The 14,375-nt window shown below is 41.7% G+C and overlaps 2 protein-coding genes across 2 annotated transcripts; one reads left to right on the top strand and one right to left on the bottom strand.

Annotated features, from left to right (window-relative positions):
* Positions 1-312: 312 nt before the first annotated feature.
* Positions 313-8,488, bottom strand: pkmyt1 (protein kinase, membrane associated tyrosine/threonine 1). Its single transcript, XM_079492528.1, has 8 exons — positions 7,969-8,488; positions 6,691-7,119; positions 4,335-4,572; positions 3,527-3,809; positions 2,948-3,054; positions 2,212-2,384; positions 1,493-1,731; positions 313-979 (listed from the first exon to the last, which is right to left on the bottom strand). The coding sequence occupies exons 2-8, from the start codon at positions 7,042-7,044 to the stop codon at positions 610-612; spliced, it is 1,764 nt and encodes a 587-aa protein (XP_079348654.1). The 5' UTR covers positions 7,045-7,119; positions 7,969-8,488; the 3' UTR covers positions 313-609.
* Positions 8,489-9,028: 540 nt separating this feature from the next.
* On the top strand, positions 9,029-14,356 carry LOC306915237 (elongin-B-like). Its single transcript, XM_079492518.1, has 4 exons — positions 9,029-9,115; positions 9,731-9,865; positions 10,520-10,628; positions 12,961-14,356. Exons 1-4 carry the CDS (start codon positions 9,113-9,115, stop codon positions 13,071-13,073), a joined length of 360 nt encoding a protein of 119 aa, XP_079348644.1. The 5' UTR covers positions 9,029-9,112; the 3' UTR covers positions 13,074-14,356.
* The last annotated feature ends 19 nt before the right edge of the window (positions 14,357-14,375 follow it).

Here is a 14,375-nt window from a genome sequence, read left to right on the forward strand (position 1 = left end):
TTGCTTTAGGCTACAGTTCCCAGATCAGCTTCGAAAGGCAACTACACGGCTACACCGGGCTACACCCTACACCCAAAACAATTCTAATTCTTCTGCAGATTAACAGATATTTAATGTTTTGTCGCCCTCTAGTGGTGCAGTGTTCACTGAGTAACTACTAACATGTTATGGAGCAAACCTTTTAATTTCAAGGACCCCATTACTGTGAGTGTTCCATTTGTACAGTCTCAGAGTTACAGACCTGTATAGGGTCCCTGTACCCAATTTTGAGAACCACTGTAATAAAGGATTCTCAGACACACCCAGTAACCAGTTCCTCAGTTTATTTTGCCTTGCGTAAACATGGAGGACATTTCAGCAGACCAATTAATTAAGATCAGTCTTAAATAAACATTGCACAGCCACCTCATTAGCACTTGACCAGACACAAACAACCAAATGTTCATGTTAAGCATTATATAATATAATTCAGCATTTCAGTTTTTCTGATGGAACATACCGGTAAAGAAAATTCTTATAGGATCACCGTAAATGGCAATATGGAATTTTAAAAAGTAAACATTCACATGTCTCAGCACATTCACTTAGACTCTTTATTTAGTCTGTATGCTATTGCTCAAACAGCAATCTCTTTCTTGGTTCAAAGTAAGGACGATGGATGAAATCCTCTGTCTGGTCCCTATAGCGTGCACGTCGCTGTGAACCAGAAGAGCATGCACAATGCCTGCTGTGCGAGGAGTCAGGTAGGTCGCTCAAGCTAAGTGTATGTGCTTGTGACTCTGTGTGTGTGAGACTCAGACTGGCTGTCAGGCAGGAGCCATTTGAGTTGATGCTGGAAGGGGTGTGTGCCAAACTGCATGAGGGTGAATGACCAAGGCCAGAGCCAGTGGGCGTCTGCGCAGGACTGAGCTGATTGTATGTCGGCAGTGATGCCCGGAGAGGAGTAGAAGTGCTTCCCACAGATAGCCTGGATTTGATCCTGTTGAGTGAAGAGAAATTCCAACATATGAACAAGACATTTAAGAGAAACAAGTGGTCCAGACATTACATTAACTTATATAATAAGTTATTTTTTTCACTTCATTATAGCTGCATCAGGTCTCTCACCCATTTAGACCTGAGGCCGATTCTAAAAACACCTTCTAAAACCCAACCTAAAGTTTCTAAAAAACCTTCTAGTTGCAAAATGTATGTATATGTATAGCAAAAATGAGACAGCATCCGGATTGAAAGGTATAACAATGTATAGGTTACAACAAGTCTAAATGGGTTTTAACACGGGAGCCAATAATTGCGTTCTGAGAACGTGTTTTAATTATTATCTTTTTAAACAATAAAATAAGATTTTGATAAACGCACAAGTTCCTATTTATCAGTATTGATGACAACATTTTCAAGGTTTTAAAGAAAAAATAACAATACTACATCTCACTTCCAATACCTTCATAGCCTTACAGATTGGGAATGTCTAGCCTATTATATTCTCTCTCACCTGTGTGAGAAGGTTGGGGAGTCATCCAAATGAGTCCCCAACCTAGCATCCAGCTCCAGCATAAACACATCTTCAGCATCATCATCGTCTAGGCTGCCTGGGTCATTATTTAAGATGCTGTGCAGTGTAAAGTCTCTCTCCCAGCTGTCCTTTGGAGGAGTGCAGGGTGCCGGGGCTGTCCAATGTAGAAGTGGCAAGTGAAGGGATGACAGCAATCTCCAACCAACGGAAACCACAGACTACAAAAGAAGGCATCTTTGTTATTTAAGGTGATCAGTTGATAAGTGGCTTTTCAAACAAGGACAGCGGTTTTATAACCTTTTTTGCCTAAGGAACACCAAAGGGAAAGTTAAAATCTCAAGGCACACCTGTATTCATAGCGAAAATAGCATCTCTACAAGCACATAAAGTGTGCAAAAAAAGAATAGAGGGTATGCGCGTGACATCATCATTATACAAGGAAGTTATGCGGGAACGCCTACTGAGTGGCAAAACAACTTTCTGGCCTTGACAGCCCATACATCCAAACAGAAAAGTCTGATTGCATTAGATGACATTAAGCAGCGTTAAACTCACTTTTCCACTCACTTTGCCACTCGATATCCCATTCACTTTATGCATGCGCATACCCTCTATAGAACGAATTTCATCTATAATATCATGCCTAAATTCATTATACTTGGCAATAGAGTATTTCTGATTCATTCAACTTAATTTACCTGGTAGAGGGACAACAAAGTGAGCATGGCCTCACGGAGGAGTAGAGACAGGTATCTCCTCCACCCATTTCTCCTCACAGAGGGGAGGGATAGCAGGTCAGTGACAGTGGCTCTTTCAGATGGCTCTGGTGCCAGCATCATCCTGAGCACTGTCTGCAGCTCAGTTGACAGGACTGCAAATACATATCGCAATGAAACAAGTTACCTAATATAGAGAGGCATATTATGACATTATGCTGCTTTGCCAGGCATGTATAGTTCATGGACTGTGACCTAAGGCAGTGGTTCTCAACCTTTTGGGTTGGCGACCCCCACAAATACTTTGGCCAATGGCCATGCCCCTGCTGTATACAGTCATATTTCCTCCTGGGACATTTTTTCAAACCAATCCACACTTTTAAAGGCATTAAAACGCATTTTTTTTAATTGTCTTTACTGTCAATGAAGTTTCACGTCTCTGCAAGTCCCATACTGATATAAAAATCACACCCGTGTGAACTGAGTGGTGTAAGGTCTTATATAGCCTGATCAGCTGTGGTCTGACGTAATGTCTGACGTAATGAAATCACACCCGGGTGAACTGGGTGACCGTAGCAACCATGCTAATTTTTTGCGAACAGACAGACAGACAGACACGTAAACTAACAAAGCCAGTTGTAGGAGTGGTTTACACCACTCAAAAATGCAATGGCTTCCTCAAAGAAATAAAACAATGGTATGCTGTTGGTGTTGTTACCATTAGTAAACTCTGATGGGAGGTAGCCTTGTCTGAGTTTCTGCCAGCCATCTCCACCTGTGGGAATCTCCATATTGCACGCAAGCTCCAAAATAGTTATACCCAGACTGAGAAAAAAATATTAGATAATAAAAAGGTGAGGGTTTTCATCACACAGGCATTTTTGTTTTTGTAATAAGTACAGTTAGGGCTGTCACAATTTTACTTGACTGATTAATTAATTGTTGTACAAATAATTTGCGTAATTGTGGTTTTGGCATTGAACATAAGTCAAAAATGTCAGTCTTTGTACACAAAATAAAAAAATAATATACTATGGTTAAAACAGGCCATATTAATACATGTATAAGATTTTTGTGTTTTTACTAGCACACAACCATTGAGAGCTTATAGATGTGCCATTTCCATTATTTAAATATATACCGGTATATATACATTTATAAATGTATGAACATTTTTCAGATGAAGGAAAGATTCTGACAATAATGCAAAAATTATTGCGATCAGGCGATTGTGACAGTGCAACATTACCTTTGTCATAACCCATAGTTTGACAAAGATGTATTCTCAGTTTCTCACCTGAAAACATCGGCTTCAGGACCATACTCTCCTCTGAGCAGCTCAAGGGCCATGTATCTGGGATCTCCCTCCTGGAGATCCTCCTCCTTTCCTTTATCTCCCAATGAGACTGACCCCCTTTGTGGGAGCTCCAGCAGCAGCCCAAAATCTCCCAGCTTAAGACGACCCGAGCCAGTGAGGAAAACATTGGCAGGCTTGATGTCCAGGTGGACAAATCCCTGGGAATGCAGGTGGTGCAGGGCTGAGAGCAGGTCACACAGGTAGGACCATGCTGCGGGCTCATCTAGATTAGACCGTTTTAAAACAAATTTAAGTCAATATCATGCCTTTTAAGCATGCCTGGTGATTTGAGATTCAAAGTGTTTTTTCACTATTAAAACAATAAAGATTAATCATAATCTTGGCCCCAGTGGGATGTGGGCGTGCTGTGAGCCCCCTCCACGTCCCACTAGGTCTAGGCCCCCAGGCAGACCAAGGACCAGATGTGGGATTATATCACCACAGCCTCGCTGGTCTTGGAATGCCTAGGGATCCCCCAGGATGAAGTGGCTAATGTTGCCGGAAAAAGGAGGTCTGGCGGTCTCTGCTGGAACCGTTTCCCCTGGGACCCAACTCCAGATAAGCAGTTGAAGATGGATGGATGGATAATTATGAATATAAAATTTTAACATATTGACTACCAACTACAGAAGGAAAGCTAAATGATATGCTCAGAAAATGCAATTGTGACATATTTTGACCTGAATTATCTATTTCTATATTCATTCTTGAGCAGTTCTATTCCTAAATATTTTGCTCTATCACTGACCTGGGGTAGGAGGCTGGTCCTCAACATGAAGCAGCAGGGTAGTGCAGCACAGCTCTGTTTGAATGTAGAGACGGCTAGCCTCCTCCCACGCCGCCACAAAGCCCAGAATGTGGGGGTGGGGACACAGACGCTCATGGTTCCGTGCCTCCTTCACACACCGGTTCCGCTCGCCATTGCCCCTAAATTGATGAACCGAGCGCTTGACTGCATAGTGACGTCCGTCCTCATGGCTCAGCACCTATGACATATAAAACCTTCTGATGAGTCTGTGTTTTCCCTATATGCATTATTGTGTGGCGGGCCACCACACAGCCAGCACACTATGATTTTTAGTAGCCAGCCACGAATAGGCAGAAGAAAAGGCAAATAACCGCAAAAGACTACAAAAGACAGCAAAAAATTATAATAAATTGAGCATGCGTGTGCACGGGTCCAACGCAAACACTGAGTCTTGTATGACCTAGCGAAGTAGCCATATTTGTATTATGCTATGCTTTGCATATGTTTCTGTCCAAGTGTCTGTTTATTAAGAAGAAATAAACATTGTCTGCCATTAACATTTAGTCATGTGCTTACTGTCTAAGAAATAAGAATAAATGTGGATTGTGACGGTTTGTCTTATTTTGCTTACAAGACCCTAGTGTACTGTGCGTGTGGGCAGCGGAATCCGGTCACAAGATAAAGAGTAAAGACATGAAACAGACCATGATGAATCAGACTGTTGAAGAAGGCATTAACACTATAATAAAACACAATAAAACAATAAAGGTAGGCAACCTTTATTGTCTCCACCAGCCGAAGGCATGAGGAGAGTATGTTTTGCAATCCGTCCATCCGTGTGCGTGTGTGTCCGTCCGTCTGTTACCAGCTAATCTCCGGCACTTTGCACACACACTTCCTGGATGCCGACGATGAACCTCTGCCCCAAATTTTCCAGAACGGCCGTTATTGCGCCACCATGAGGCAGCTTTTCACATTTTTACCTATAACTACGCCGATCTGCGTGAAACGTTGCATGCATACTCCCTAGAGGCCAAGGACAAACCTTTGATCTGCATTTTTGTCTCCACCAGGCTGAAGGCATGGGGAGAGAGTATGTTTTGCACTCCGTCCGTCCGTGTGTGTCCGTGTGTGTGTCCTTCCGTCCATCCGTTACCAGCTAATCTCCGGCACCGTTAACCCGGTCGATGCCAAACTTTGCACACACACTCCCTGGATGCCAACGATGAACCTCTGCCCCACATTTTCCAGAACGGCCTGTTATAGCGCCACCATGAGGCAGCTTTTCACATTTTTTACCTAAAACTGCACCGATCTGCGTGAAACGTTGCATGCACACTCCCTAGAGGCCAAGGACAAACCTTTGACCTGCATTTTCCTTATCTGCCTTTTATAGCGCCACCAGGAGGCCGACTTTTGTAAAACACATTTTTTGATATTACTCCTCCAGATTCTGTCCAAAAATCTCACAAATCGTTACACAGTATCTCTATGGTCATGTGCTCAAGTCGGATCTGTCCCAGATTTCATATTCCATCCTAATTGGCTATAATTGGCTTTCACAGTTTGCAAAATTGCCCCGTTTTGAACAAAAGCCTCAAATCATGAACGCAGCATGCAATTTACGTGAAATCTTTCACACATTTTCTTACTAGGCTGAGGAATATGTCCCACCCTTTTCACATTGGCCTGTTATAGCGCCACCAGGAGGCCACAACCTGACCTGCCCTGGTGGAGACCTGTGCCCCGAGGGGCACTTTTTCTAGTTACATCTGCCTTTTATAGCACCACCAGGAGGCCAACTTTTGTAAAATACATAAAGATATTACTCCTCCAGTTTTTCCAAAAGAATCCTGCAAATCGTTACACAGTATCTCTATAGTCATGTGCTCAAGACGGATCTGTTCGATATTTCATATTCCATCCTAATTGGCTAACATTGGCTTTCAAAGTTTGCAGGATTGGCCCGTTTTGAACAAAAAGCCTCAAATCATGAATGCAGCGTGCAATTTACATGAAATCTTTCACACACTTTCCTACTCAGCTGAGGAATATATCCCACCCTTTTCACATTGGCCACATGCCTCAAATCATCCAATTGCCATCAAAGGCGTAAGAACAAATGGCACCATTTTCACATTGGCCTATTATAGCACCACCAGGAGGCCACAACCTTACCTGGCCTGGTGGAGACCTGTGCCCAGAGGGGCACTTTTTCTAGTTTAACCTGATTCTTCCCCTTGTTCTCACTCTACCTGTACTCTCTCATGGAGTGTGCACAAAAAATAATTTCACCCTCTTTTACATTGTCACCAGGTCAGTTTACCACATTTTTTGTCTCTCTTGTAATTCTCACCTTGTAGACCTCTCCGAAGGAGCCTCTCCCAAGCAGGCCCAGGTTAGTGAAGCACTGGTCGAAGTAGGACTGCTGCTTGCTAGTGTCATAAAGAGAGGTCCGAGGGGTAGTCCTACTGAGAGAACTGGAAATGGGTTTCCAGGGTGTTTTTTTTATTCCTCTGCTTAGCGGAGGACATGGTGGTGGTGGGCATCGAGGCAAAGAATGTAATAGCTGGACAGGGGATGAGGGGGATGTAGAGGATGAGGAGAAAGGCAGTCGTCGTCGTTTTTTGAGGGAGAAGGACTGTTCAGCAAGGGCGAAGTGGGCAGGGAGGGGAAGAGGAGTCATGGTCACTGTGCTTGCCACTGGCATGATGAGGGAATGGTCTTTAGCTGAACTGAGTTGGCTGGTTATTTACAGTCCCTTCTGTTCTTTGTAGACAGTGAACTGTAATAGAGAGAACAAGAAAAGGTATTATAGTTAGACTAGGCAAAAGCCTTTTGGTGTGTTCAAAAAGGCAGATGAAACAATGCAAAAACACGCTGTGAGTTGATTTGGAGCAGCTACATGCATTAATTCCGTCTTTGCAACGTCACGTTGCTGGCATCCATTGACAATGAATGGTAGACTGTATAATTTAATCCTCCCGTCTGAACGCAACATTTGGCTGAGGTACAGTAAGGGCTGCCTATTTTTTTTTTTTTTACCCAGGGAAGTAGCTGAGCACAGGTGCCCTGCACATAGAAACACACACATTAAAACCTGGGAGCTGACCAGTACAACCACTTATACTGTTGGCCACTAAGCAGCTCCAGGGGGAGCAGTTGGGGGTTCAGTGCCTTGCTCAAGGGCACTTCAGCGGTGTTGGGTGAGTGATGACAATCACTCATTGACCCAGATTTTTCCTGCCCGTCCGGGGAATCGAACCTTCGGCAACAAGGGCGCTTCTCTAACCCTTAGGCCACCGCTGCCCCTATTACCGTATGAGTTTTTAAACCAGTTCCAGCATCATTGTCAGAAATTCTTAAAAGCCTACTCTAACAGTGCCATATTTTTCTCCATTTTGAGGGGCGCTAGCCCCTCCTATACACAGGTTTAATGTTTGTCTGTTTAGTTCAATGTTTGTTTTGTAAACGCATTGACAATGAAGGGAATAATGTGTCATAATGTGTCTGTGTTAAACTTAAAGCATACAAAGTGTCAGTTGCATGTGGAAATGTATGTGTGGAATGTGGGTTATCAGAGAGAACATTTTTCGTAATAGTGGTTCATCAACATAACATGAATTTAACTCACCCTGCTCGAGTTAGTAGCGTTCGTTCGTTATTCCACGCACATTTGGTTACATATACCAGCAGGTTGGTTGAAACTGTCTGACAGCCAAAATAAGCACGGAGAAGAAAATAAACACTAATTACACATGTTGTCATACATAATGCTAACTGGACACGCTGGCTAACCTGTCTGTCTACTAGTCCCGTTAGCAGCAGTACTGTACTGACTTAAACAGTGACACGTAGTCCAAATTTAAAGCAGGACGCAAAAAATGTCAACCCGACTAAACAACAACCTTGTCCTAATTGAGTTAGTTGTTTATTTATACTCTAAGGTTGTGTAACGTACGTTACATTTGTTCGAGGATAAAGTGGTTTATCGCGCACACACGAACACAGACAGACACAAATACAACCTCCTTCAGAGTTGTCTCTCCGCTCGCGCCAAAAAATAAAACATAAACAGAAAAAAATAGCATGCGCACAGCGCTATGTAACGCCTGGGCCAGAGACAATCTAGTAAGAGAGTCACGACACAAACGTTGACTCCCATTTTTAATTTGTAACAATGGAATGCGGAATTGCTCAATCACGCTATCTCAATGGGACAGTTCCATAGCACCCCGCTTAGCGGCGAGATAAAAGCGTGTCGCCACTCTCTTACTAGATTACTCTGCCCTGGGCCAAAGTTCCTAATTTTATTGCGCTTGCGCAAGATACGGAGGAGCTGCAGTGGGGGTTATTAGGGTTCTTTTTTGCCTTGTATCCGATGATAAAAGTACAAATGTAGAAAGGCTACAGTCACATGAGCCTTTTTTTGTAATGTGCAAGTTTGTATATTTGAAGTTAATTATCAATTGTTCAAATTAAAATAAATGAAAAAATGAATGTAACATACAAGTACAGTATAACAATGCTCATATATAGGTTCGTATTTTTGATGATCTTTGGTATTCGACATTACGCACATAATATAGATCATGTACTCTTGGTGTCAGAATGATGAAATCTAAAATTGTGAAGAGGGGGACACAAATGCTTCTTTTGAGAGGAAGGGCTACCTTACATATATATGTTTGGGGCAAAAACATGTCTGTCTGCGCAGTGGGGTTCTGGTAAAGACAACACAGGGCTGGCACAACTGGCTAGCTAGCTAACCACTTGAAATGGTATGTTTTGAAGAAAATGCTTCTCACACTATATTGTTATAGTCATCCGATGTATGTTAAATTATAATATATTAGTATATAATATACTGCCAAAATAACAATGTTGGTCTTAATCATGGTGACGTTTAATAGCCAGCCCGCAAGGTTAGCTAATAGCTGCTACAGCTGTCGATCCTAGCTGGGAAGCAACGCTGAATGTATTGTAATGTTAACCAACTGCTTAGCTTCAGTTAGCTGTGTTGGGATTGATGTCACTCTCAACGCTGTGACAGGTTAATTTCATTGTCAGCTCTGCTAAGTGGCTTACCTAGTTAGTAAGTCACAGTTGTTGATTGGGAGTCAGTAATTTAGTTGATCTCTCTCTATTAATAAAATACAAACATGTCTCAGCAAAACAGCAAGCCAAGTTTCTCTAATGTCTTAACTGGTACTATGCTAAATCTTGTTATAATCTTTTATCTGGGTGAAATTGCGCAGTAAACTAGAACAAAACGGATGAATGTTAACTGGGGTGAGGTAAGGTTACTTTAGAATGGATTGCTTTATCACTTAACTGCTATTGGCTAGAACAGTATTAATATTCTCCCATGACTAAACCAACTTGTCTCATCTTAGGACGTATTCTTAATGATAAGGCGTCAGAAGACCACAATCTTCACAGACGCCAAGGAGTCCACCACTGTCTATGAGCTGAAGCGCATTGTAGAGGGCATTCTCAAGAGAGCGCCAGAAGAACAGAGGCTCTACAAAGTAGGATAATGTGCATGATAATATATATATATATCTTATTGGGGCGGCACTGGCTCAGGAGGTAGAGTGGCCGTCTTGGAATCGGAAGGTTCCCAGTTCAATCCGTGGCTCCTCCTGGCTTTGTGTCGAAGTGTCCTTGAGCAAGAAGACACTACTGTTCATGATGAGCAGGCTGTTGCCTTCCTTGCATTGTTTCTTCTGCCATCGGTGTGTGAATGGCTGAATGTAATGCACATTGTAAATTGCTTTGGAAACGTTCATTCATGCCTGAAGAAGGCCGAAACGTTGCTATGACTCTTTAAAATAAAGTTCTTGAACCAGCAAGTGGCGGTGTGCGGGTCTCTCCTCCTTCCTCATAACGTTTGCTGTACTGCCAGGACCTATACGCACCTGCTATACAATTTAACCGGGTGTGCGGAAGTCATCCCTCGAAACGGTCACTTTAAAAATGCACTATTAACGATTTATTGTTAAATAGTACATACTAACAACATTTCAGAAACGGCCTACCTACTATGTGCACACATGTCATCGATTTAAACAAATGTGGCATGCTATTTGTTGTTGCTTTTCATTAGTCAATCTACATCTGTCAGCATGTACACTGTAAATTGGTGATACCATTGCTATAACATTTCCAACTCTTTTCTCCAGGATGACCAGTTGTTAGAGGACAGCAAAACTCTTGGTGACTGTGGCTTCACCAACCAGACTGCCAGACCTCAGGCCCCAGCTACAGTTGGTTTGGCTTTCCGCATTGGTGGTATGTATATCCAACTCATTGATTATTTTTGAAGGAATATACCGTTTCAGCCAGGTTTTAAAAATGGTATCCTTTTGGTTTGAATTTCAGTCAGTTCATTTGTTAATTGTACTGTTAAGCAAATCATATATATGTTCTTTGATTGCTTATACTGAACATTTGTGTATTTGCAGTAAATTCATATTGTTTGGGCCCTCAGCCTCAAGCTTTGGAATCTGATTATCATTTGATTATTTTGTGAGGGCTGTGTTGTGTTCTTCCATTCTGGAAGTTATTCTGAAAAGTTTTAAACTGTATATTTCCATGTTAATCAATTGTGTGTAGTGTGCTATATGTACACACACACCACAGAATGGACACAGGCCGACCTTTTACAATACACAGTACAAATACACTGTCTGTGGATGGTTGTTTTAAGATTATACAACCAAAACGTCTGCTAAACATTTGTATAATGGGCATATTTTTTGATAAGGGCTGCCGTTTATTCACATTGATCCATGGTGTTGCATAATTATACAAGTTTATTAGATATGTAAGAACAGATGATGAGGGTTGGTAGATGGGTTTAAATAACTATGCCCACTGTATGTGTCATATTTTCAGTGCATTGTTTTTTTTTATTATTGTATATTAATGTAAAAGCGGGCTTGCCTTGCAGCCAGCTGATCGGCATCAAAGTTAAAATCTATATTATAACAGTTGTTGCACATCCCATTGTTTTAAGTTATGTCCGTGTCTAATACCACTATTATCGTCTCACTTTTGTTCTACATGCATGTAAAGTAGACTACACTGTGCTGTGCAGTAAATAACATAATTACAGTAGAATCAGTGTGGATTTTACACACACCAGCATAGGATTGCACACTTTATGTCACCAGTAAAAACCGCTTACTGTGACAAGCCTATTGATCACCCGACAAACCTTTAGGCCCAGGCTAGTACACGTACATGGATCTTTCCGTCCTCCGTTTTAGAAAAGATCCCTGCCCATACGACAGATATATCTATGTCCACACACAAACGATAAAACACACAGGATAAAATCACTGCAGTAGCAGGTTTCAATTGTAGGCTATATTATTGATTTTATATTTACACTTATTTATGAGGTGCCAATCATATTTTTTAATGAAGGAATGAGTACCACATTTTAAAAGCCACCTAAATTGTGAGTGGAAGTGGAACATGTTTCTTTCATTGTCTGTCAGCATGTCACACTATGTGCGTAAATCTCCAAATCCCGACTCTCGACTTTTCTCTCCATATAATAAAAAAATTATAGACACTTTACCATTGCTCTTGCGACTTGGCAAGTCCTGCACAGAAAATAATAGCAGAGTCAGACCTATAGAAGTGTCGCGTCCACAACCAGTTGTGAGCTTGTAGAGTGGCTATATTTTCCAGGTGTATAATAAATGTCACGTTATAATGTAGGCTAATAAAAGTTCATGCACACACATTGTCGGCATGCAGGCGCAGTGACAACGGAATGCAGTCTAGGGTGCGCCCTTTATTACCAAAACAGGAGAGAGATGTGCCATATGCGCATGGCGACCCACTGTATACTTTCTTCTCACCAACCACGCTATTTGATGTGATTCCATTCACACCTCTCTCTCTGCACCCTCTCTCTCTCTCTCTCCTCGCATGACCATGACCATGAAATGGAGAGCAAAATACAGCACGATATAGTTTCACATGCGGCTATGCACACACCACACATAGACTTGTTGGTGTAGGCTACTGCGCAATGGCATTTGGCCTGGGTCCTTATTGGTAGGTTAATATCCACAGTTTATCTGTAGCGGTCCGCAATTAACCTATTGTTCAAGCTTCGCAATCGGCACCAATACAAATGAAATCACCAGTCCGCACTGGACTAGTAGGCTGATATATTTATTATTGGATGCAGCAGAGCAGAGCAGAGCCTTTGCTCGCTGCAGTTGATGCAACATATGATAAGTTTTAAAGTTGTCAACAGTGATATATAAACATGAACAATCGGATTGATATCCATGTAGTTTCCATGCAGGCACAAGCTGCATTTCTCACCTAATTACAGTAAAAAAGATATGTGCTAATAAGCGGTGACATCATCGTTTCTCAAAAGCTCTGTTTCGCATGACTACACAGCTCCACTGATCCGGATATTTTCGAAAATCTTCACTTATTTATCCGTTTCCAAAAACCTCCGTTTGAGTGGCCGAAAACGCTGTTTGCGTGTGGCTGAAAGGCCCAAACGCACAAAATAATGTGCGTTTAGCAAAAGATCCATATACGTTTTTGCTGATGACGAAGCATTCAATGATGTTTCTCTGTTCTCCAGATGAGATGTTTGAGCAGCTGCAGGTCGAGTCCTTCTCCAGCCCACCAGAACTCCCTGACGTCATGAAGCCTCAAGACTCAGGCAGCACCACCAACGAACAGGCTGTGCAGTGAACAGGCCACCGAAGGAAGGGAGGGATGAGTGTGGGTGTTGTGGATTAACAACAATGGAGAGAAATGGCAGGGAGGAAGATATGTATCATAATTTCATTTAATGGAAGCAAACGGGATGGAGACATTATAGGTAACCAAACCAAGTCTGTCCATTTTACCTTCATCTCGACCATGTTTTCACGCCAGCATTCCCTCCAATATGCTTTGCAAATCTATTTTTCTCTCTCCTCGCTCCTATATTTTGGATTTACAAACTGATTGGCTCAAACACTTTTAGGAATGAGTGTCATTCATTGGTTGGGTTTTTGAGAGTATCACTGTGTGTGTGACTTATATTATAATTTCCATCACAACTATCATAACTATTATTCTGAAAAATGGCAAAAGGGTGGTTTGCTGGTTGTGCATCACAGAGTTCTGTATGTGATGTGCAGGGTTTAGATGTCCAGTGTCCACCCAAATGACCACCTACAGTACGCACAGCATGAACAAATTTAATTGTAAAACAAAAAAAAACAGACGGAGGCTTTATTTTCCCAGCATCAGAAATGCATCCTAAATCATGCCAAACTACATTTTTCATCAGTATATGTCTTTGGTTCTGGTTCCTCGAGATTTGTTGTACATTTCAGAATCATCTCATGTAAACCAGGAAAGAAAGCAGTGCTCCTTTTACACTGTAAAAGAAAATGCTGTTTGATGTTTTTGTTTTTTTATTTTATTTACATTTTGTCACTTCAGTTTCACTTATCAGTCCATTGTTGTGTGTTTCTTGCACTGAAACCAAAGGCAGGTACCTCATGGACAAACTTGGATGAGTTGTTAGTTGGCGGACTTGTATTTGTGACATTTACAACAGGAAGGTGGTGTTAACCCTGGTCTTTGGGGTTGCAAGGCATACATCACCTCATGTCACCAACACCGGTGTGTGCCATTGCATATTCTCCGATTACATAATCATGTCCTGTAACTGTGAGCTTAATTAAAGTGTTTTCTTTTGTTTTTCTTTTTTACATTGCCGGCTGTTTTTTGTTCCTAATGGTGTGTTTGATCAACTAGAAAAATGCAGAATTCCAGGAGTCACTGAAGGCCTTATTTGGTTGTGTTATTTATTGCTAGAATGAAAAATTGATGTACAAAGTTCTTGTTAATATTCCAAACATGCCTGGTGGGTTCAGAAGTTCTTATATATTGCAGGAATTTAAATGCTTATTTCATTGGTTGAGTTTGTCTGTTGAAATGTGCTTTCTACAGCATATTAAAATAAAGGGGTGTTGTCCTCATTTTCGTTTATCCGTGTAT

Source organism: Electrona antarctica, assembly GCF_951216825.1.
Source record: "Electrona antarctica genome assembly, chromosome: 22".
Taxonomy (NCBI): domain Eukaryota; kingdom Metazoa; phylum Chordata; class Actinopteri; order Myctophiformes; family Myctophidae; genus Electrona; species Electrona antarctica.

What these genes read in the sequence shown, in the direction of transcription:
- pkmyt1 (XM_079492528.1), bottom strand. Translation starts at nt 7,044, where the DNA reads ATGCCAGTGGCAAGCACAGTGACCATGACTCCTCTTCCCCTCCCTGCC. An exon ending in CTTTGTTGTCCCTCTACCAG is followed by an intron (nt 1,732 to 2,211) that starts GTAAATTAAGTT and finishes CTTCTTTTGTAG; the next exon opens with TCTGTGGTTTCCGTTGGTTG. An exon ending in TCCCCAACCTTCTCACACAG is followed by an intron (nt 980 to 1,492) that starts GTGAGAGAGAAT and finishes TTCACTCAACAG; the next exon opens with GATCAAATCCAGGCTATCTG.
- LOC306915237 (XM_079492518.1), top strand. An exon ending in AAGAACAGAGGCTCTACAAA is followed by an intron (nt 9,866 to 10,519) that starts GTAGGATAATGT and finishes TCTTTTCTCCAG; the next exon opens with GATGACCAGTTGTTAGAGGA. An exon ending in TTTGGCTTTCCGCATTGGTG is followed by an intron (nt 10,629 to 12,960) that starts GTATGTATATCC and finishes TCTGTTCTCCAG; the next exon opens with ATGAGATGTTTGAGCAGCTG.